Source organism: Amphibalanus amphitrite, unplaced genomic scaffold (genome assembly GCF_019059575.1).
Source record: "Amphibalanus amphitrite isolate SeventyFive unplaced genomic scaffold, NRLGWU_Aamphi_draft 001296F_arrow, whole genome shotgun sequence".
NCBI lineage: Eukaryota > Metazoa > Arthropoda > Thecostraca > Balanomorpha > Balanidae > Amphibalanus > Amphibalanus amphitrite.
The window spans coordinates 70,535-93,351 of record NW_024882789.1 but is presented as its reverse complement, the minus strand read 5'-3'; the positions used below and the strand labels follow the sequence as shown (position 1 = coordinate 93,351).

At 53.6% G+C, this 22,817-nt stretch overlaps 1 protein-coding gene across 1 annotated transcript in view; it reads right to left on the bottom strand.

Annotated features, from left to right (window-relative positions):
* LOC122371948 overlaps positions 1–22,568 on the bottom strand; it is a 45,642-nt gene extending 23,074 nt beyond the window's left edge. The window contains exon 1 of the mRNA XM_043348751.1: positions 22,103–22,568. Coding sequence (XP_043204686.1) covers positions 22,103–22,217 — 115 coding nt within the window. The 5' untranslated portion in view covers positions 22,218–22,568. The remainder of the gene's footprint in view (positions 1–22,102) is intronic.
* Positions 22,569–22,817: the final 249 nt, after the last annotated feature.

Sequence of the window (22,817 nt, the reverse complement as noted above, 5' to 3'; positions counted from 1 at the left end):
AAGGGTCAAACTTGGCTCTGAGGCAGCCTGGCCGGCGCCGTTCGCCAGCCCTTCATCATATAACAGGGGATTGAGAAGCGGCCCGAGCGGCGGAGCGTGCGCAATAATTCGCGAGCCGCGGCGCCGCCGAGCGTGATGAATCCCGACCATCAATCGCCGGCCGGGCAGCGGCAGGTTATATCCGCCGGCCGCCGCCGCTCCGAGGTGATATTGGTCACGGCGGCGATATTGTTTCGCCGGTCTCCGTTCAAATCGGATGGACGCCTCACCTGGAAGACACACGACAACGGGAGGCGGAGCGGAGATATTGCTTTGGTCGGAGCCTGCCCGATAAATGCCACGTCGGACCAAGCTCGCGCTGATGAGGCATTCCGTTCCTCCGGCTCATAGGTCGCCGCGACTGTAGCCTTCGAAATGACTGGGGAAATATATAAATGGAAACAACTAAGCCAGTGAGAAATTCTCATTACTCCTTGTGAGCTACAACTATGGCGAGCTTAAACATATCTTAATAATAATTCAGAAGTCGCTAAGCGCTGCTTTATCGTACCACGATGTTTTGAGGAGAAATATGATTAGTCTTGCTCATGATGTCACAGATACTGAACAATGAACATCATGGCTTTTAGTCTGACATTTTCTACCGTCTATGTAGTTTTGTTGGCAGCGTCATGTCAGCAGAGCGCCGTTCGTCTACTTTGGCAGACAGTTGAGTACCAACAACATCAGTCAACACACCGGACCGTTCTGATAGCAGTGTTCAGACCGCGCTTGGTCTTGCCGTGCACGTGAACAGGTCATGACCAGCCCAGCCTGTGACTAAACTCATTTCAGCTCCTGTGGCGAATCGAATGTGCCGCGCCGCACCGTGGTAGTCGAGCTCTTACCGCTGGGAGTTGACCTTCAGCCGAAGCTTTTAATACCCATCATGAGACTGCGCCAGGTCAGATCAAGGGGCTTAACTGTGCCAGTTTTCAACAATGCAGCGCCTTTGGCATCGTATACTGGCCAATGAACCGGTTCACTACTTCCAATTCAGCTCACGTCCCGGACGTAAATGAAGGGTTGATGCAGAAAAGATTCAGACGCGCTCTTTTGGTTTTAATCTAAAAGTAAAATGATGGTGGTGCGGTTGCAGCTGCAGCGCGCATTGTTATTCAAACGATACGCATTTGAGTTGCAATGCTTCTTTCTTACCAATAATGTAGTTAGTTACCTCTCTAATTTTTACCAGTTAGTATCGAACTGTTCAATTCATCACCAGTGGATGAGAGTGCATTGCTTTCCTTATCACGGAGCTTCTCCAACGCCTTTAGGACCAACGACCAGCCTCTCCCACGGCCTAAATCCGGCAGAATTCACGAGGTAATTTTCTCACCGGATGCCGTGAACGAGCGACAGGCACATTCGACGACTGGATCTACAGCCCACAGGAGGTAGCGCCGGAAAGATTGACGATCCATTTTCAATCTAGACACCATCAAATTAACCCGGCGGCTGGGCGGCTGGCAGACGACAGCAATCTTCTTCTGCAACATCTCCGGGCGCTGCGCAGTGCTGCGCCACATTGGCCGTCACTGAACAATATGCGCCACTCCTCTATCAGCGTGCCGCAGACGTGTCGTTTTCGGCCCAGCGCGGCAGATGAAGGGTTGTTTGTTTGCTGGAGAAGTTACTGGGACGGGGCTTTCTGGCATATACATTATCGGTCGGCCCGGTCCCGCCCGGCTGCCGCCCGACAGCGCAGCAATGGCTGGTGCCCCATCACAGCCTCCGGGTGTCCCACAACACGCCGGCCTAACACAGCCAGCGTCAAACCAGTAACACAGTCAGCACAAATAACTTCATCAATTCTCCCGATAAAAGGGCGGCTGTAATTATTTTAGAGGGAAAAATGCATTGATGCAAGTCATGTCAAACAAACAAAGTAGCCTCGAACCAAGACGAAACAACACTGCAAATCTCAACCAACAAGAGATCATACGTAAGCCAAATAAACCACTTGGGGGGATGCCTATAGCCCCATTAAACGACCTTGGTCCTAACTGTGTAATACAGCAGTACAGATTTTGCTCAGCGCAGTCTACACAGCGTCAACACTGCGCAGCTTTCACTGACTGGCACAAAATAGCACCGTTCCCTGTCAGTTCCGGCATCACGCGGGACAAGCGGCTGTGGTGTTCCTGCCACAACGTCGTTTTGCCTACTTTCTCGTCACCTGGCATGCAAATAACAGTCTAGCGACATCTCGGCGAATGGTCACATTCACTGTACCGATCCGAGGGGTACACGGCTGGGCTTTGTCAGACTGCTAGCGAGGCAATGAACACGCTCGTTAATTAGGGCGGGCGAAATGAGTACATTGCGTAGGCCATAGATGGGCTGTTGTCCCTAATTAGTCTGTTTTGCTGAAAACACCCTGAAGGTGCTCAGACAACGCTCGGATCAACGGAGCAAAGAAATGGTCCGCTGGATCATTTTCAGAAACAACTTCCGGTTGAATTGCAGCAGAGGATCCCTTGAGCGTGAAGAAATGAACCAGCATAAAAAGGCAGCAGTCTCTGGCAACATAAGCAAGTGTGTAATATTCGGCATCAAACTATGTGCTATCTTAGCACAAAGTTAATGGATTAATAATAAGACTGCCCCCCCCCCCCACGCTGCAGCAGCGCTGGCAAACAGCAATAGGTTAGAATTGAAAATGGAAGGGTGGACGGTATATAACTGTATAATGAGAACGGACAAAGGCCATGTCACGAAATGTTAGCTAATCAAAATTTATCTGTTATAATTCGATCTTGCCAGGCTTTTCAGATGAATGATTGATTAAATTGGTCCATTGGGCCTTTGGGGAAATCCACTCAGTCATGAGAACCAATGTTACTAAATGCAGAGTTTATGACTCAACAGATGGCTTCAACCGCCCGTCTCAATCATTTGTTCCATTCTCAAATTGAACAAAGTCATTCCTTAATAAATTAAATGTCCACGACGTATGCAAAATTGCGTTCATAAGTCGGCCTGCTTGCCATACTGCGCATATCTACCATTCATCAGCCTTCCGGCAACCAACATAGCCGCAGGTGTGGACTCCTGAAGCGGCCGACGACACAGCTCTGTGAGCGACACGGGCGTCGACTCGCGGACACCCTCTGTGGGACACTTAACCGGTCCGGCGGCAGTAAGTGAGCCAAAATGAGGCAATAAATCTCCCACCCCTGAGCGTGACACCGCGCCAATAGGGAGCGACCCGCCGCGCGGGGCGACCCGGTATCGCGCGGTGGGGTCTCCCCGGGTTCTCCGCGGGTCACAACTGCGGGCCGAGCTGCCGCAGCTCCGGGACAGCGTCCATTAGAGCTGCCGGAGCCGCCCGGGCTGTCGCAGCGGCCGGCTGGTGACATTAGAGCTGCAGCCCGCCGGAGCCAGCCCGGATCCAGGTGGCGGCGGACGGGCCGCTTCGCCGAACTGCTGTGCAGGCTGGACGGATTTATCTCGAGTCGACCATCAGACGCTTTGACCCGCCGTGCCACCTTTGATCGTCGAGGACGGCCTATGTAATAGACTTGAGTTCCTTTCAGATGGAGCCGCTGTACGCCCAAGTAGATCTCTACAGAAACGTACTTGAGCTAACGACGCAATCACCGTCCGATGGGTATATTCAGCGGTGAAGAGGAGATCCGTGCCTGGATCCCCGGAGATCGCGCTGAGATGCATAAATAGCTGCAGAGGACGGCGATGATCTTATTAAATTTCCAGGCGCTTTTCCATTGTCCAGTACGGCTTTGGGGTGATGGTAGCTCTCATTCAAATAAATTATCACAAATACATTTAGAGCGTGTATACGCTTAGAGCGTCATCTTTACCACCAGCACGGACCCCTCTCTCTCTGACCCATGCCCTCAGCTGATCAGAATGTGTCAGTGAAGCTCCCCCCCCCCCCCCCGACCCGCGCCACTGCACTGCGGAGCTGGCGGACTGAATGTCCCGGCTGACTGGCCCGGGGCGTGTTGACAGGCTGCTCTCAGCGCGTGTTGACTGCCACCGCTGCAGTGCCGATCGGCCGGCCTGCAGAGGGGCCTGTCGGTTGCACGCGGCGCCACACACGCCCTGCCACCGGAAGCTAGAGCCGCTCTGACGGACACAAATTGGAGCGTGCCAGCCGTTCGGCGAGATAGACGGCCGCTATATGGTGTTTGTGGCTAAAACGAGACGAAATTTGTGAAGCTATTCATCCTGGGATTTTAATATAGCTGCAGGTTGTGAGCTACTGAGCAAAACAGAAAAAATGTCTAAGAGAAAGAAGTCTTTAGACGGTCATTCAACGTGACTCCCCTTTTAGGAGTCATTTGGTCTCGAGAGAACAACGGGGTGCTGCCAAGCTTTCTGTAATATTTATTTTATATTCGGTATTTGACGTTTCCTTTGTGTGCAGTTTTACTGTTTTCATTTCCCCTGCTGCTGACATTTTGTTGCATTGTTCCCAGCTCCACAAAAACCGCAATAGTCTGCAGTGCTCGACACGGGAGGTAAAAAAGTAATGCATCGAGCATGGTTTTGGCCCAGGCCCAGGCCAGGCCCAGCCCAGGCCCAGCCCAGGCCCAGACCAGCCGAGGTCCAGCCCAGGCCCAGCCCAGGTCTAGCACAGGTCGAGGTCTAGCACAGGCACAGGCCCAGGCCCAGCCCAGTCCCAGCCATGAAAACGTTCTGTGCAGCCGCTGAGCTGTCTGGCTGCCAAGCAACGGCCGGCCGGAGCGACGGGACGCCTCATTGCCGGCACCGTCACGTGCGACGATTCATTGTCGCCCCTCTGAGCCCGGGAGACCGGACTCTAAGCCCCGGAGTCCGGGCTCAGAGGCGCGGCGCCCACTCACAGCTCCCGGAGGTATATCCGGAAATCTCCGGCCATCGTCTGGGCGGCCCGGCTCCGGAAAATGTCCTTTGTCCGTATGATTCAGGCAGCTCCCGGGGTAGCAGTGAATGGCGACATTACCTAGCGATGGTTACATAATCTGCACGACTGGCATGTGTTGGTGTGAGGTTTGCGCAAAGGAGGACAGAGAGGAAATTACTGCTATCATCAATACGCACGCACTGATCTGAAACTCGAGAAGGATGTAGGCAGATGAGATGTTGACATTTGCGAATATGACATGGTGATATCGCTCAGCATTGCAGCGGCTAATGACTTACGGAAATCGGTCCATTAGTCAGCTGTCAATCACCACCCCACCATTGCAGACCTTCCGTTACCCTCCCGATGTCAGCCAGGACCTTGCAGCAGAGAAGCCAAACTGAGTTGCGGCAGACCCACGCACGGACTCAGCTTTACGAGCTGCCATGGAACATATAGCGACCATCGGATCCTATACGGCCGCGTCAGGCCGCACGTGCCGCTAGCAGCTGGTCATCAGACTCACATTCGGACCAGACTGCCACCCATACAGTGCCCGAAATAGCACCACTCCGCGCGCTAGCCCGAGGCGTTCGGCGACAGACGGCGGACTTTGGAGGTCGTGACAACGCCCAATGACACAGCGACGGCCACTGAACTCGGAGCTAATGCCCTGTTTGTGGTAGAAACGCTGGTGGAATAACACCTGCTGACGTGACGAGCCGATAGTGTTTATTATTAACGGATGTTTGTCGCAGGTGAGGGTTTGTTTCGAATCGGTGGAATAAAAGCTCAGCGCACCTACGTGGCTGGGTGATTCCGGCAAATGAAAGGTTGGAAAAGAGATATTCGATTCAGCGAGTGAATTCAGAAAGCTAGGTGTGTAAGACGCTTCTAGGCTCTATTCACAAGTCTCATCGGGACTGTATGCCTGTAGTGATCCCCAGTTATTTCAGCGCTCTGTCGCAGCTAACAAGTCGTAGTTCCATCATCCGACAGAGTTAGTTAGATAGTTAGTTAGATAGTTAGTTACAGAGAGCACGTCTACCACTGTATCGCGCCACGGTGTCACCGTAAGACGTCGCTAACGAGCACACCCGGCGGCCATCTTGCCCGCGTTCTTTTCGCTGTGGCTGACACGGGCCGGGTCACAGAGGTCTGTCCGGCAGAGACGGCAGATGGAACCAGTCAGCCAGCCTAACAATCCAATCTCGCCGGCAGCCTGTCGGCCACAGCCGCGCCGGCCCCGCGCCGGACAAATTAGTCTCTCCCCAGCGACGCCGGCATTGATGCTCTCAGGCGCGCCGCTGATAATGCAGGACAGCACGGAAAATGGCTACGGCAGCAGCAGCGCAGGCGGGGGCGCTGCGCCGGGTATTCTCTGACTTATATAAGAGTTAATCATGTGATTGTTGCCATAGCTACAAAACGGTCACAAGAACATGCAATTTACTTGGTGAAGTAAAAAAGATGATTCATATTGCCCAATGAATATTTGTATGTACTAATGATGAAAAGAGCTACATTCGTGGCAAGACGGTTTTCGCATCTTTTCAGTGCCCCACGAAAGCCACAGCGCAATATCTTATCAATGGGGCCCTGGCGGTTTCCGGTTTCTTCACACGTCATTTCATTTCCATTTATTCAGAGATAAAACACCCCTAATGAGGCTCGGCAGCGGCTGCTCTCGACCGCACACGTGTCGGTCATTCATCTTGAGCATTTGCGGTCTCACCATTCCTCGCTGTGCCTCATAATGCCTCAACAGGCCTCGCTGTGCCTCAACATACTTCACCAGGCCTCACCAGGCCTCACTGTGCCTCATCATACCTCACCAGACCTCACCAGGCCGCGCTATTCCTCACCAGTCACCGAAGAGCCCGGCGCGGCGGGCCACGGCGCGCTCGCGCTGTTTGGTAATCGCTGTCCTCGACATGAGCGATCGCTGGACTGACGATAGATACCCCAGGGATCTCACCAACTGACCTCACCGGGACCGGAAGCCAGCAGCGGCTCCGTTTGACCTGTCAGAGGTCATAGGGTCACGAGCGGCCGCCCCCGGCGCGCCGCTATGTGACCAAAGGTCACTGAGCTCCAGTAATATGCAGTCTGCGGGAGAGTTTGATAATGTGTCGCCCGATTTCCGAGGTCAGAGTGCCGTCGTTGCAGGGGAGAATGTCATCGTTCCATTCAGCTGAGTCCATTACGGGGCGTGACCACTGGTGGATTCAATGGCCATTGGATCGGAATGGCGGCCGATCAAATTGCCTGGGACCATTGCGGTTTGGAAAGGGTGCCATCGCTGGTCATATAATGATCCGAGGCTTTCGGCGATATGCGGCAGCCGATGGGCCATTGAAAGGTTACACGCCCACGTCAAAACGAATCTTTGGTGGTCTTTTAAGCTGAAGCATCTTCGGACGGTCATAAATAAAATATGAGAATAAGGCAATGCATTTTAACTTTATTTTGAATTAGCTGATACGACCCAAAATACAATATATCACCAGCGATGCCTCCAGGGCTTGATCCTCAGGGTGTTTTTTTTTTCGCTAACTACGCACCACGCCACGCCAACGCATGTCCGAGAAATAGCTCAGGCCCGCTCTTATCACCCTGCACGGCCGGTCTGCTGTGGCGGCCATGTGACGTCACAGTCGCCCCTCTGACGTCACAGTGACGCCGGGCCGACCGGTCGGGTGACGTGGCGGTGGAGCGGCGAGCGCTATTCCGCCTCATCCTCCAGCAAGACGGATGGTGCGGCGGAGGTGGAACTAATCCGCCCTCGACCCTCGGCGGCCACGGCCCGATTTGTATGCGGTGTGGCGAGGTCCTGCGAGGCGCAGCGCGACGGACCGTGCATAGGAGGCAGCAGGCCAGGGACTATTTCCCTCTCACCAGTCGCCAGGCGATGCAGGCCATCCAGCTGACCCTGTTTATGATGAGCACGAAATGTATGAAGCATTTACCTCGCAAAATACATAAAGAGACGGACAAACGTGTCATATTGATGATCGGATGATGAAATCACATGAAAAATCACATGAGTTATCGGGTATTATTGTGCGCAAATTTATCACAAAGGTGTAATTATGGTTACCTGTCACTTTCAGAGGCTGACATATTACTTTGGAGTCAAGGATGAGCACGATAATCACACAACGTACACTATCGTCGTAAAAAAAGAAATCACTCAACTCTTTCGGTCTACGCTATGCATGGCTAGTTTCAGAATCTGTGGCTGTTTCCTAACTCAGCAGCCACAGCGTTCGCTGTTTGGGGCAACTTCGTGGCGACAGAGCGACTGGCGTCGAGGCTTTTTACAGGCCGATCGACAGCCTGGCAACGGCGAACGGCCAGCTTTTATCGCCCGTCTGAAGAGCTGAAATTCAGTTTTGACGGGAAATCGAAGGAAGCCGCATGAATAATGCGGCGTTGCGTCACCTTATTGCATCAATTTCGCGCCACAACAAAAACAAAACTGCATTTGACACCAGCTAAGCATAAAGAAAGAAAAAGATTATTAGCATAAAAGAAAACACGGACAATGAACTGGTAGGCGTGACGGCGAAGCACAGCTGGGGAGGCACAAACCCCCAATTAGTTAGTTCTCGGCCCCGTAGAATAGCGCGGGGAGCCAGCAGGGACCTCATCAGTGGCCGTCACACGTGCGCAGAATAACAAACTGACAACGCCTCGCCGGCCGTCTGGCTCCTTACGACCTCCAGAACACCGACACCGAGACAGGACACCGACTGGCCACAGGAGACTACAGGGGACTACATTACGACACCCCTCCGCTGCAGGAGCCGCTGGCCGCCTGTCCAGTCTCTCCTGGGATCGTCCCCTCTGGCGCTGCCCGCGCCGGACCGTACAGGAAGCAGCACACGCTCGGTGGTCGCGGTTTCTCCACAGTCAGCGCTGGGAACGCGACACCTTTCACTTTTGGACCGAGCCCGCAGGCCGGAGTGGCTACCAGTCCTACAGCCGGGCGGTGTGTCGCTTTGGAACAAAAGAGCGCTGCATCATGGTTATGTAAGGAGACTTGACCTAAAAATATAAAATCGGAATATTTTCCTCGTTGCGCTTAGGAAAAAAGAAGCTGTCTTTTTCATGCATTTGACTGAAAAAGACAGTAGACTGCAGGCAGAGTCACACTCTGCCTGCAGTCGACTGTCGTTCCGTCCGGCTGCCGCGCCCCGACGCCCGGTCGGCCGACACGGCAGGTCTCGGCGCCGCAGGTTGTCGCACCGCTCGCTCCTCGGGGGCACGCCCGACGCGATTGGTATGGCAGCAGGCGCCCGGCCGCCAGGTAAACACCCTCGCCCAGCAAACACATCATTTTGCGCGGTCACCGGACGACCGCGCAGGGACCCAGCACGGCTATGATTTGTGATAAGGAGGGGAAAAGGTTGTAAAAGCAGCGCTAGACGCCTAATTTTGTGGTTGTTTGCTCACCAACCACCCAACAAGTAACTATGTAGGACGTAGGTAGGTATTTTCATTTGAGCAGGGAGAAATGCAAAATCAATACCATGAGCGATGGGTTTCACCTGCCCTCAGCGATAGGCTGCGCAAAAGCAGTAGAGCGTGGTTATGGCTCACAACTCATAAAACCTGACCATCCTCTCTGTCTCATGTACTTTTTGCGATGAGCATCAGAAAACATTCACTTATTTGGAATGGCAGGTATTGTCTCGGTTCTCTCATGTAGCTAAAAATAGTGCCAGCAGTTTCACTTCATAACTCATCGATCAGTGGCTGTATGGAGATGACATATCAGCTGCGCATCAACAAGCACAAACATAACCCAACAATTATGGCGCAGCGGCATGGTTTCGAATCTCTTGGCGCTCCAAATCGCTCCCTATGCCCTATGGCATTTGACGACAGACCTTGAATAGATCCAGCAGAATAACAAGTGGGGAGATGCCTATTTTTAGCCACATTGGAGGACATATCGAAAACCACATCCAATCATAGGGGAAGTTGGGGCAATGCCGGAGTTGGGGCAAAGCCGAAATTCGAGATATTTCTTAAACCGTACGACATGGATGCCACGTCTCAGTGATGCTCTGAAGCTTAAGTGACTACGATTATCGCATGTTTGTTACGAGTCGTCATTTGGAATACTTCGGCTGTGAGGGCGACAAAAGCGTTTTCAAGGTACGTTTCTCTTGTACTACATGCGCCTTTGAAGCTGCATTTCTTACTCATTATGCTACCGTTTGTCTGGCCAATTCGGTCAAGTAATCTTCAGCATGTCTTTGCATAAGTGTGCTGCCTATTTGAAATTTATACAGCACGTTTAAAAGTTATGGGCCTGCAAATGAAAGTATGGCTGGCTGGGGTAATGCCGAAAACGTGCAATTACGCACGTTAAAGCACGCTACGTGGACTTTACTGCTGTAGAATAGCAACGCGTATTTTTAGTCAAACAAATTACACTTTCAGCCGGCACAACGGCCTGTTACCTATAAGGAATGATTTACCTGCCATTTTCTTATTATATCACACAATTATAACTTCCAGTGTGCACCAAGCGTCCTCAAGCTCTTAAAACGCGTGTCAGCTTTGATGAATTTTGGATAAAGTTTGAGATAAATTGGCAAAACATCAATGTCGGCATTCCTCGTAGATCATTTATCCCATTTTCGGCTTTCCCCGCAGTCCGGGGCAACGCCGAAAAAGTCAGTTCTTTGATATTTTTAGTTTTTGCGCTTAACGGTATGCGAATTCATCAAATGCGCCTGGTATGTTTGAAAGACAAAAGACTGGCCTCTCAAATGACGCCAACAAGAATAGCTTATGTTGTCTACCTTGCGTGCTACGGGCGTCAGAAAAAAGTGTTCGGCGTTCCCCCAACTTCCCCTAGGAACCCTGAGCATTCTGTGCACGCGTCAGATCCTGTTTGGCAAAAATCACCATACGCTAATGTAATGAATGCTGATATGATTGTGTGTATGAGTGCACATGAGAGCTAGGTAAATGAGAAAAAGAGAAAGAGAGAGAGAGAGAGAGAGAGAGAGAGAGAGAGAGAGGGAGAAAGAAAGAAAGAAAGAGGAAGAGAGAGGAGAAGAGAGACAGGAAGGTCAAGTAAGAGAGATAAAGAGTGAGAGGAAGAGAGAAAGTGAGAGAGAAGGAAAATAGGCAAATAACTATTTTGCTTGACACGCGAGGCGCCCTGCTGATTGTTATACATATGTACAGTGCAATGCGACTAGCATATGATGTTTAATGCGGCACACGATGCAAAATAGTTATTTGTGCGGTCTTCAGTTTGAGTCGGATAATGCTGATTATTTCAGTTGCGTGATGATCACCCGACCGAACTACAGGCCCTGCAGACAGCCCTGGGGCGGCTTGGAGGCACGCGAGCGTGGCCTGAACTGTCTGAAGGGCACCGGGTGAGCGCACAGCCCGCTCGAAGAAGGTCGATATCACCAGACTGGCTGGGTCAATGCCATTGAGCCGAGCTGGGTCAATATCATTGACCCGACCTGGGTCGATGGCGTGACCTGGGAATGAGCAGTCTCCTTCTGCGAACCGTCACTAACGGCTTCTGACCACAGCCCGAACAGCACTCCCGCTCGGGGAGTCCTCCTTACCCCTCCGACCGGTAACGGGAACAGCCGCTCCCCCCGGCCAGCACCTCAGACACGGTCCTCCAGTCTCTGAGCACCACACCTGATGGGTTGGTCGTGTTCGGTATAATGGCGGTGCTGACATAGTGCACAGACGACCGACGAATGGACTTTATTCCCTCAGGGAGGCAACTGATTTTCGGGGAAAACAAAAGCCGAAGGTAAGCCAGTGATGCATCGGGAGCCGCAAAAATGCTAGAGTAGAAAAGCCCAGGAATATACCATCAGTAAGCTCGCAGAGTGACTGAAAACATCGTCGATGGAAACTGAAGAAAACCTTTCACAAGCAACAGCCGTCACACGATGCAACCAGAAGCTTCAAAATAAGATCGTTTATTTGCGGATCGGCATTCGGCAAGATGAAATGCTTGGGAATCGTCAAGAAATGGGTTTCTTAATTGCTGAATGATTATCATTTATTTGTCACTGAAAGAATTGCTAGCCGCTGATACCAACCGTTTGGTGCTTCAAGCATCAAGTAAACGGATAAACGTTATCGTGCAACATCTATGGGAACAACTTCAGCTATAATAATAATACAACCCTTACATCCAACAATATATCATCTCTCCGACATTTTACCTACCGTGATATGTCGTCTGGTATCAAACAGAATATAGGCTTCAAGAAATTCTCGGACCTCAACACTCATCAGTCAAGTTTCCACCATCGAAAACTTTACGCTGACATCGCCGGAGACGGACTTTACATCAAACAACCTTTTACAGAAATAGCGGCACCTTTCCGGCGCCCAGTGTCACCCAGGGCGAGAGCTACGGCAGTTTCAAAGGTCATTCAGCGACCCCTACAGAAGCCATTCGCCCACATTGGATATAGGCCGGTCCAGATGTGGCCCGGCTCCCGGGGGTTGAAAGAAATCGAGCTGCACGGGCTGCAGGAGACACCGGGCTGCCACCATAAGCAGACTTCATGAACCGTCAGCCACACCGGCCGGAGTCCCTCTGATGGCCCGCGGGGGACCGAGGGGATGTCGGCAGGGGGAGGGAGGCTGTCTGGCAGGGACGTGGACCGGGGGAGGGGCAGTCATGTGCCCAGCACACAAGGCCACCACTGTGCGCTTTGTGTGCACTCCGCCGTGCAGCTTATTAATGTCACCGACGAGCGGAAACAATTACCTACCCAGCCTAGACAAAGTGCAACGGCGGACTGCAAGGGCTTTGATGTCCTTCCGTGTTTCTTATTATCATTACTAATTTTTGCAAGCTGCCGTTAGAGCCTTTGAGGCAATGGAAAACTCTTATATAAAGCTTTATCAGATAAAATCATACAAACAAAGAATAAAACTCATAGTCATTTTGTTTGCCATTCAGATTTCAGAACGCTAGCAAAAAAAAAAAAAAAAAAAACACAGAATGTGTGGAAAAATCACAGACAATGTTGCCGCTCAGTTCGGCCATATAAACATGGCATAAACACATAACCATTGTAAACACACTCAAGATGATACCACTCTACGACAGACCGGCTGGGGATTAGCCAGCGCTCACCTACCACACTGCAGCGGGCAGCCAGAGTATATGTTACGGCCGACTGCCATCCGACTGCGCTTCGGTGGGCCGCGCCCGGCCCGGCCCCCGCAGCGCTGCATGTTTCGCGTGCAGGCGCGGGTCCATGCCAACATTATGTTCCGCTCTCCAAGGTCAGCGAGCGCGAGCGTGGGGCACCGGCAGAGGGGCCGACGGGTCGGAGCGATACTGACACACCGGGGTAGCGAGAGCGTGAGCTGAGACCGACAGACCATGGCCTGAACTGATGGGCAGACCTATGCCTGGGTTCATGGGCAGATACGCAAACCTACTCTTCCTGGGCTTATGGACTGAGACTTCCAGACCGCGAGAAGGGCCGATGGCCTGATGGACAGACCTATGTATAGCCTGGGCTGATGGGCAGACCCTTCGGCTTGGATTGCCGGGACGCACTAATTGCAGTGGCCTATTTTAGCCGACTCTGTGTCCAAAGCTGACCTATGCCTCAGACTAGCCTCGGACCATCATATGACCTATTCCACGACGGATGGTCGGGAATCGTGGGATGGAACTCGGGACTCAGCGCTGTGCAGCAGGCGGAGCTGAGCTGGCAGCGGAGAGCTATGGACAGGGGGGATTGATGCTGACTCGGGGAGAGGTGCAGGATTATTTTGCATACAGACGTGCAGTGAGTCTGGACGGTGTCCTTCCCTCGACCTTTCTGCGCCACACCTCAGTGGTGTGCACTGTGCATGGCTGTTTGCACGGTCATAGAATACTAGCTGTTTGTCTTCTGACAGTGAACACAGACACAAAGGTATTTACAATGGCTATTTCCAAAGCCTCTGTTTATTCATGGAGCCGTGCAATGGTGTAGGTGGACTCGCGAATGGCGCGCGCACTTACAGTCAATAGTGATTCAAACGGACCAAAAATAAGGCACTGACTTTTGAAGAACCAGCAGAAATGGATAAATTTAGTTCAACCCTTAGCGGATAGATATACCAGCTAGTGTGCAATTTAAATTGACCACCAAACAGCTTCTCAGAACGTCAGCAATGTTTTGGAATGAAGCGTTTGGGGTCTTTTTCGCACGATTCGTGAGTCTCACTGTACGAATTTCAGTCACCTGTTCGACCTTTGCTTTCACCCTCACTGACTCGGCCGCCGCTCTGTCTCTGGGAGCGCTGTGCGTGTGAGGGTCATCTGAGGCCGCGGCAGTGACCCTGGGCCACCCTGCGCCGTCCGCCCCTGCCTGCTCACTGCTCCTGTCACCGCTGGGACGCTCTGTGGCGTGTTGGCCGGCTCGGGGCCCGGCGTGCCGCACCTATCGGCGCCGATCGCCGCCCAGCCTGCCGGCCGGCCTCTCACCACGCCGCTGCGACTTTCGGCACGAGCGAGCCGACTTGCGCAACAGCGCGGCCGCCATCGCCGCCGCTGCTGCCCCGCCAGCGGCTGCGGCGGCCGCTCCGCCGCCGTTCGTCCGACCAAGAGCGAGGTAGCGGCGAACCGCTTTTAGGTCGTTCCCTCTTATTGGCGGATTAATCTGTGCCGTTCTGGTAAAACCATGTATTTGCATCACTTATGATTTTTTTGCGTTTTGTTGGGCATGGAGTGGGCTGAATCAGCTTATGAACAATATACCTACATTGGTAGGTATAGGTATTGATGAAGCTTTGGCCTGCCAAAAATAATTGGCTCCTTATTATTTCCGTATATGAGCATCACAAATGATAATTTTTTGAGCCGTCAATCCTTGGAATTTCAGCATACCAAATGCGTTGCAAAAAAGTCGGTCTTTGGACAGGAGGCCAGCGAGGGTCACCAGTGTCAGATTAGGGTCTCGTGCCAGGGACCGCCAGCGTTGCAAACGTGCAAAACGATGACCTGATTAGCACACGACCGTTCCACGCACTTTCCAGGAAGGCCGCTTACGCTGCTTCAAATAAGGTGCGGATACGATCGAAATCGGGCCGGTCTGTACTGAGTTTAATTCCTGCAGCACGAAGGTCAAAGCAGCTTACATTTTCATTTGATGGAGATGAGTGGCTGCCCTGCCGTCCGCTGCACTATCAATGCAAGCTCAGGGACCTTCTTGCGGTTTGACTCTGTCTCCGGCCTTATTCTGCACTTGTCCTCGGTTCAGCGCTGAGCATTCATGCGACATTCTCCCCCGTTGACCTGTTTATGAATCAGCAATAAGCAAGAAATATCCGAGGCTGACCACGTGCTGTATTCGTCAGGCACCTCGACAGCAGCGTGTCACGGCGTTCCCAGAACACGGAGCAGGAAACACCGCAGCGTCTTTAGCATGCGGCGTCTGTCTTTCCTGTCTTTCAGCTGACCAATAAGGTCCGTCTGGTCGAACTCGTCACGCGCTCACACCGGGAGAGTCCGAGGCGTCATCGGACTCACTGCAGCTCGGGGAGAGTCCTCCGGCGTGCAGAGCTCGCCCGCTGCCGTGCCGCCCGGCCACGGCAGTGGTGAGAGCCAATAGCGGCACTTGCAGGGTCGACGCTCCCGCCCCGGGGCCGACGCTCGCGCACTGGCCTTTGTTACGCCACGCCTGGCCGGCTTGTGGGCGTCTGCGGTTGTCAGGGAGTACATATGGTGCTACCATTCTCTCTGCCATCGGGCTCGCTCCTCCACCGCAACGCATTTATCGCTCGGCGAGCCTGAGCCTGACGTGAAGACGCACCAATCAGTGCTTCATTTCTGCAGCTGCGACAAAACAATCCCGGAGGACGTGCGACGGATGAAGGCGGAGCCGCGACCCTGCGCCCCCGGGCGGCCGAACGTGACCGAGCACGACCTTCAACCGCCCGTGCCCAGAACGTCAGTACGGCACGCCCGCACCCGGCGAAGGCCCCAGCGAGACGTGCCGCGACGCACGTGCCCGTGGCGAGCCGATCATTCCACGTGCCGAGCATTGGTCACGGTATGTGCCTGTGATGGCCGGTGTCGACTCCCACGGGATCAGGGAAATGGACCGGTCTTTTAACCCGCGCCCCGTTGGGCTCTGCCGAGCAACGCGCCCGGTTGGGGGGGGGGGGCCATTTTGGCCCCCCCCCCTAAGATCTCGAGAACCACGCAACATAGCGACAAGCGGTAAACGGCGTTGGATAGCCCCAACGGGGAACTACCTTGTGACCCAATTTTATTGACCTAGGTCAAACCGATGACGTCACAGGTCAGGTCAAAGGTCCAATTTTCACCGTTTACAGGCACTTCAAGAAATGCGTTGTAAAATCGAGTAAAATGCATTTCATTGAAAATCATCGATGGGGAAATGTTCTTCAAACACATATTTTGCTATTTGAGGTCACTGATACCAGGTCAGGTCACAGAGGTCAGGTCACGGGGGGGTCACAATATGAAAGTGTCGTGTGATACATGTTTTATGGTCCATTTTACATTACAAATGCGATTATATGGGTCAGGCAGCCTTTGGGGCCAGCTTAGATCACGTTTTGGTCAAGGTCAGCTCAAGGTCAGGTCAAGGTCAGGTCAAATTAGGTCAAATTTCAAAGTTAATATTTTTGCATAAAATGGGTATCGAATCGATGCAGCTCGTCACGGGGAGTTCAATGCTGGTCTTTGTTTTGCCGTACGAGGTCTAGAATTGCTATAAATTGAGTTCAAAAATTTGACGTCATCATTTTTGAGCAGTTTTTTCGCTATAACTTGGCCAAAAAACGAGATATCGATCTGAAATTTAGTATGTATATAGAAGAGCGCTGGGACTATCACATATATTCCGCTTTTTTCGAAATTCGGAAATTTTTTGGATTTTTTCAAAGTTTTTCTTAAAAAATCAATTTTTTGATATTTTTTTGGTCAAAAACCAAAAATTTTGAAAATCCGAGATAGCAGTTTTGTAGCGCCGCTTTTTGTCTACTAGACCATATAAAGAACTTTGAAATTGCTTGATAACTGTAGATTTGGTGAGCGTTTCAAGATTGCATGTTTTTTGCTCATTTTTGCTCGAACATGACCTCAGTTTGACCTCAATAACTCCTGACCTAAGGTGACCTAAGACTTGAAATTTGGTGTGAAGGTGTCAAATTGATGCCCGGAAAGGTACTGAAAATTTGGCGGCGCTGCGCGCCGCCGTTTTCTTGCTATTTAGGAAAAACCACAGGGGGGGCCAAAATGCCCCCCCCCAATGGGGCGAGGGTTAAAAAACGGTGACACTTTTCCGGAACTGTCATTTGTCAATAATTGACCCTATTATTTGCGGACAGTTTATTCCAACAGGCCGCTTCGCTGGCTCATAGAGGAGGGAGATGATCGCGACACAGTCGCAATCGATGTCAGGCAGGCACGCGCGCCCCACTCTATACATGGGGGCTTGCCGTGACGCGCACCTGTCACCTGTCGGGCGACTGTCGACGCAGCTGGCCTGGGGGCGAGGTCACAAAGGCCCCCACTCACCTGTCGACCCCAGCCGTCGACCTGCTGACCCATACTGCACCACTGCGGTGACCTTGTACTGACATGGTGCAGCTGATGAGGAGTGTGCTCGACAGGGAGGCGGGTGAGGGGTGCACAGAGCGAGCGAGGGCTCTGCGGAATGGGGAGGTCCCGCCGGTTTCCATCGACCATCGTCCCACGCCACTGCACAGTTGTGTGTTCTCAGTGAAAAAAATAATGAAAAGGACGCTCCAAACTACTTGTGATAACATGCGTGCTGATAACATTCAGAAGATGTACTTTGTGTATCTTGCATCAGTAATGCAAAAGTATTGTATTTTAGTGAAATGCCGCACTTCAAAACCGAAGAAAGGAGTTTCGAATGCATCGTTTAGCGACACATTATTCAGCTCTTAACCCTATTCCTGGCGGGGGGGGGGGCCTCAGGAGCCCCCCCCCTGAGGTTTTTTGGTTATTTCTCCCAAACGCGTTGAGCTAGGAAGCTCAAATTTTCTGACTTTTCCTAAAAGGCTTCTACGCAACATGTCTGAAAATTTTGAGTTGATCTGACCTCAGGTCAGGTCACCAGAGGCGGTTTGGTGACCCTACCTCAGAAAAGTTTGCAATCACGCCAGAGCTAGAGTTTTTGACCGATCAATTTCTTCTCTTCAGGCTTTAGTTAGGGTACCAGTATGTGCAATTTGTATATCTCGGAATTTTGATATCGGTGACCTAAGGTCAGGTCAATTTCGCGACCTCCCCATTATAAGTCAATGGGGGGAAAAATCAACTCCCTGTTTTTACCACTAAAACGGGTCGGAATGGCCCCATATACCATACATGACTTCATATACGATCAACCTTCACTACCTTGAGGTCTGTTTTGCTGTTGGGCAGCTGTGAGGTCATGTGACGTCATCAAAGGTCACCAAAGGTTTTTGGCCAATAACTCCGTACAGGAACAAGATACAGACGCGTGGATGGTCTCATTGTGTTCAGCTCGTCAAGACGCATCGAATGATATACATGATGACCTCGAGGTCACGTGACCTGAGGTCAACCTTTGACCTTGACCTTTCGAGGTCAACATATATATCATTCGATGCGGATTGACGAGAGGATCACGATGATGCCCTTAGTTTGTTCCTATCTTGACTAATTCGAAAGTTATTCGAGAAAAACTCTCTCCATATCTAGCGCCGCCATTTTGACTTTTTCGACCCCTGTGACGTCATCTTTGACCTGACCTGAAAATGACCTTTGTAAAAATTGTAGATCTTGGCCCTGCGTATCCGATGCCGTTTACCGCTTGTCGCTATCTTGCTTCGTTCTCGAGATCTCAGGGGGGGGGGGCCGAATCGGCCCCCCCCCCGCCAGTTTCTTGTCCCGGCGGAGCCCGCCAGGAATAGGGTTAAATATATTTAACGTTTAAAAATGTCACATAATTAGGTCCTTAGTCACTTTGGCACGTCTGAAGCCTTGAAGAAGCACCATTGTTCAGCATCGTTACGGAATTTCGGCGTGCACCACTCAGCACTAAGTCGCCGGGCTCAGGGTGGCTCGTTTCCATGCGCGGCTGAGGGTCGGCCCTTAGTTCAGTTTAGACACGTGCCGAGAAGTTGAGCGCGCCACCAGGCAGGGGGCAGGACGTTTTCCCAGAACACTGGCGCCGGAGGTAATCGGCCAGCTCGAATGTAATGGACGTGCTATACATAATGGCCATAAATGAGATTTCTATTTTACATAGTTAGCGCTAAAGAGCTTTAATCAAGGCAGCGGATCGCTGGCTCGAAGCGAGAGGATTTAATACGAGTTCTTAGTGGAACCAGCAATGCCAGAGATTGTTGTCATTTCTTTGATCTTCACGGTCGATGAGAGATTAAATTTGGCTGCGAAATCAGTCCACCTGAAAAGGGCTGACTTTGAAGTTTGAACCTTTAATTATTCAAATGTGGGCGAGAAATGCCATTTATCTATGAGGATAGGCAGACACATAATGCAATGCCACTGCAGCTTATGCGTACAAAACCAACCTATACAGCCATGACGTCTACATGATCTAAAGCTACATGATTTCAGTTTAATGATAAAAATCGTGTCCATTGATTCACATGCCTTTAACTTATGTCCAATAGTTTCCGGTTCATATCATCATAATATTTTCCAAATGAATGCAAATCTCTCATACATTTCGTACATCTCATGATGAAACAGTTCCTCGCATGGTTCTCCAACTTCGTAGATTCACTTCGGTCGTGTCAAAAGAAAACTTGATCCTAGTGTGGGTAGGCGGTACTATTTTTGGCTCGGAAATCCACTCGTCAAGACAGCGACCGTTAAAGTCCTGCCACTCAAAGCATCAGCTCACGACCGCCCACGAGTCGCTGAGAGCAGACAGTTTCAGTAGCAATCTTCTCTGCCACATGCCGTCCTGTCAGGCTCAGAATCATCAGCAACAAATTGAGCTTCAGACGAAAGAGGAAAATGAGCGACTGCTTGCGGACGCCATTTTTTTCTGGACCAATGCGAGCTGGATGATCTACATTCAAAACTAGACTGGTCCGCCGAACCATCTCAAAACGCCAGGGTGGACGTCTGCTTCAATAAAAAATCCAGGGTCGGGCTAGCTTGCGGCGAACTTTCCCAAAGACGCCCGGTGGGAGCGTCCCGGCGGAGCCCGGTGGGAGCGTCCCTCCGCGGTGGTGTCCGGTGGGAGCGTCCCTCCGCGGTGGTGTCCGGTGGGAGCGCCCCTCCGCGGTGGTGTCCGGTGGGAGTGTCCCTCCGCGGTGGTGTCCGGTGGGAGCGTCCCTCCGCGGTGGTGTCCGGTGGGAGCGCCCCTCCGCGGTGGTGTCCGGTGGGAGCGCCCCTCCGCGGTGGTGTCCGGTGGGAGCGTCCCTCCGCGGTGGTGTCCGGTGGGAGCGTCCCTCCGCGGTGGTGTCCGGTGGGAGCGTCCCTCCGCGGTGGTGTCCGGTGGGAGCGCCCCTCCGCGGTGGTGTCCGGTGGGAGCGCCCCTCCGCGGTGGTGTCCGGTGGGAGCGCTGCTCCGCGGTGGTGTCCGGTGGGAGCGCCCCTCCGCGGTGGTGTCCGGTGGGAGCGCCCCTCCGCGATGGTGTCCGGTGGGAGCGCCCCTCCGCGGTGGTGTCCGGTGGGAGCGCCCCTCCGCGGTGGTGTCCAGTGGGAGCGCCCCTCCGCGGTGGTGTCCGGTGGGATGGTCCCGGCGGCGCCTCCCACAGTGTAGGCCGACCGGCGGCCGCGGGCTCCTGGGAGGCCCGAGCCGCACCGCGCCGCGCCGCGCCGCGCCGCCGCACCAGCCCACAGAAAACTGGTTTGCGTCAAGGTCAGATTCGACCGTTGTAGGCTGCAGTAGCGGCGAGACCGTGATGGCCGCCGCTGCCGCCTCGGACGGCCAGGGTACGGCGGCGTCACGCGGCTCGAGCGGAGCTCATTAGGCAGGGAGCACAGTGCCGAGGACTGGACACTGCCTCGGCAAACTGACAGTCTACTACAGAAGGATGAATTTATGTGCGCTTGGCTCAGTGTATTCAGTAGGCATTGGCTAGGTTTGCTTCGTATATAGGTGTGAGTTGCCACAACGTGACGACAGAGTGGAAAAGGATAGCCAATCGCGGTTTCCGCTTGGGCGTGCTTCGCGCTTTGGTCTTTTGTCGCCAATGCGATAGATCCGTTTGCATTCTACCACATTTCTGCTATTCAGCGGTGTTTTTCACACCTTTTTATGTGCTGAAATCAGACAGCCCACAAGTGCGAGCTAGCGAGCGTCCCCTCAATTTCGTCATCGCCTCTGCGACCGACGTGCTTAGAGTGACGTAGCGTGACTGCTGACAGCTTTGTCACGGCTCACATAAAGACGGCTGACAACAGCCCTTCGCACGGCCTTGGGTATGAATCGTTAAAGCACTCTAACATTTCTCGTGGGTTTGATTTCACCCAAAATGAGACGCCAAACCACCATTTGTTGCTGATCTCGAGTCCAACATTTCTCGGCTGTTCCAAACCCCATCAGGGCGTCAGTCTCGCCAAATGGGCCATCCGCTTTGGTGTGTAAAAACTTTAGAGCCAACGTCGCCCCAACGACCTGACCCATCACCCTCCAAACGACGTCTTCACCGCCGCCGGGCGCCGCCTTCGCTTCTCACCCCGCCCCGAACCCGCCCGGGCAGAAATCGGCCCGAGTTGTGGACACTGCGCCCGGGCGATCGATCTCACAAGTCGCCAGTGGTCGTCGTCGGTCGCCACTGGTCACCAGCGGTCGCCATCGGTCGCCTTCCGTCGGTAGCGACGCCCGACGGTTCGCTCGGACAGTTGGAGGCGTCACTGCGCGCGCGGCGGTGGGGGTGGGTCGGTTTGCGCGAGCACGGCCCGGGCTGGGCTGGCGCAGCACAACCGGCGCCACCAGGGCCGGAGCGCGGCCTCGGCGGGCCGGGGCGGTGATGCCGGGTCACGCGGCTAGCTGGCGGGCCCTGACCGCATTCCGACTCCGCTCAGCGCTGGGCCGCTCCGCGCCGCTCTGCGCCGGGCCGCACGGCGTAGCGCGGTGTAGCTGCGCGTTCACAGACCGGTGAAGGCACGGCTGGGTCAGCTAGGGGGTCACGGTGGATGATACTCGCTATTGACATGCAGCCGGAGCTCTGGGCGCGGCACACTCACCGATTCGGTTCTCGAACGAGGCCCAGTACGGCGTCGCCACGGTGATGATGCCCACGACGGCCGCTACGAGCGCTAGTACCGTCGATCCTGTGGACAGCACGATGTTGCGACCCATCTCCACATGCTGCGCACTGTCGGGCGCGCACACCAGGCACCGTCACTGCGCCGCCGTCGCCGCCGCGCCGCCGCTCGCCGCGCACCAGTCACACTGACGGCGCGCAGCCGGCCCGGCCGGGGCGGCGCAGCAGTATTTTACCTGGCCGCCTCACCTGGCGGCGCTCGGCTCGCCAGCTCGCCGCTCTACCGACGGCCGCGGAGCCTCGCCCGCCGTTCTACCTGTTCCGGTGGAGAGAGCTGAGCGCACCGCGGCGGCCGATTCACCCCGGCCGTTTTTGCTAGTGAATCCACGGGTCGTGCGGCCGGTTGCAACGCGGCCACTGAGCTCCAAAACGGCTAAGCGGCCACTGACCGGCGCTCTGGCGTGGGGGAGGGCACGGCCGGGCCCGCCGCGGCACTCGATCCCATCCGGGGGTGCGCGGGCTCATGGGCGCCCGCCCTCACTGATGATGACCGACAATGAAATCTGGATCGGTCGGCCCACTAATGCGCACGTGATCCGCTCGTTATCCGTAGGTCAGCGGTGGTGCCGCGGCTCGCCCTCAGCGCCAGACGGGCGCGCCGGGACCTTTTCCTGTGCAAGAGTGGCCAGAATAGC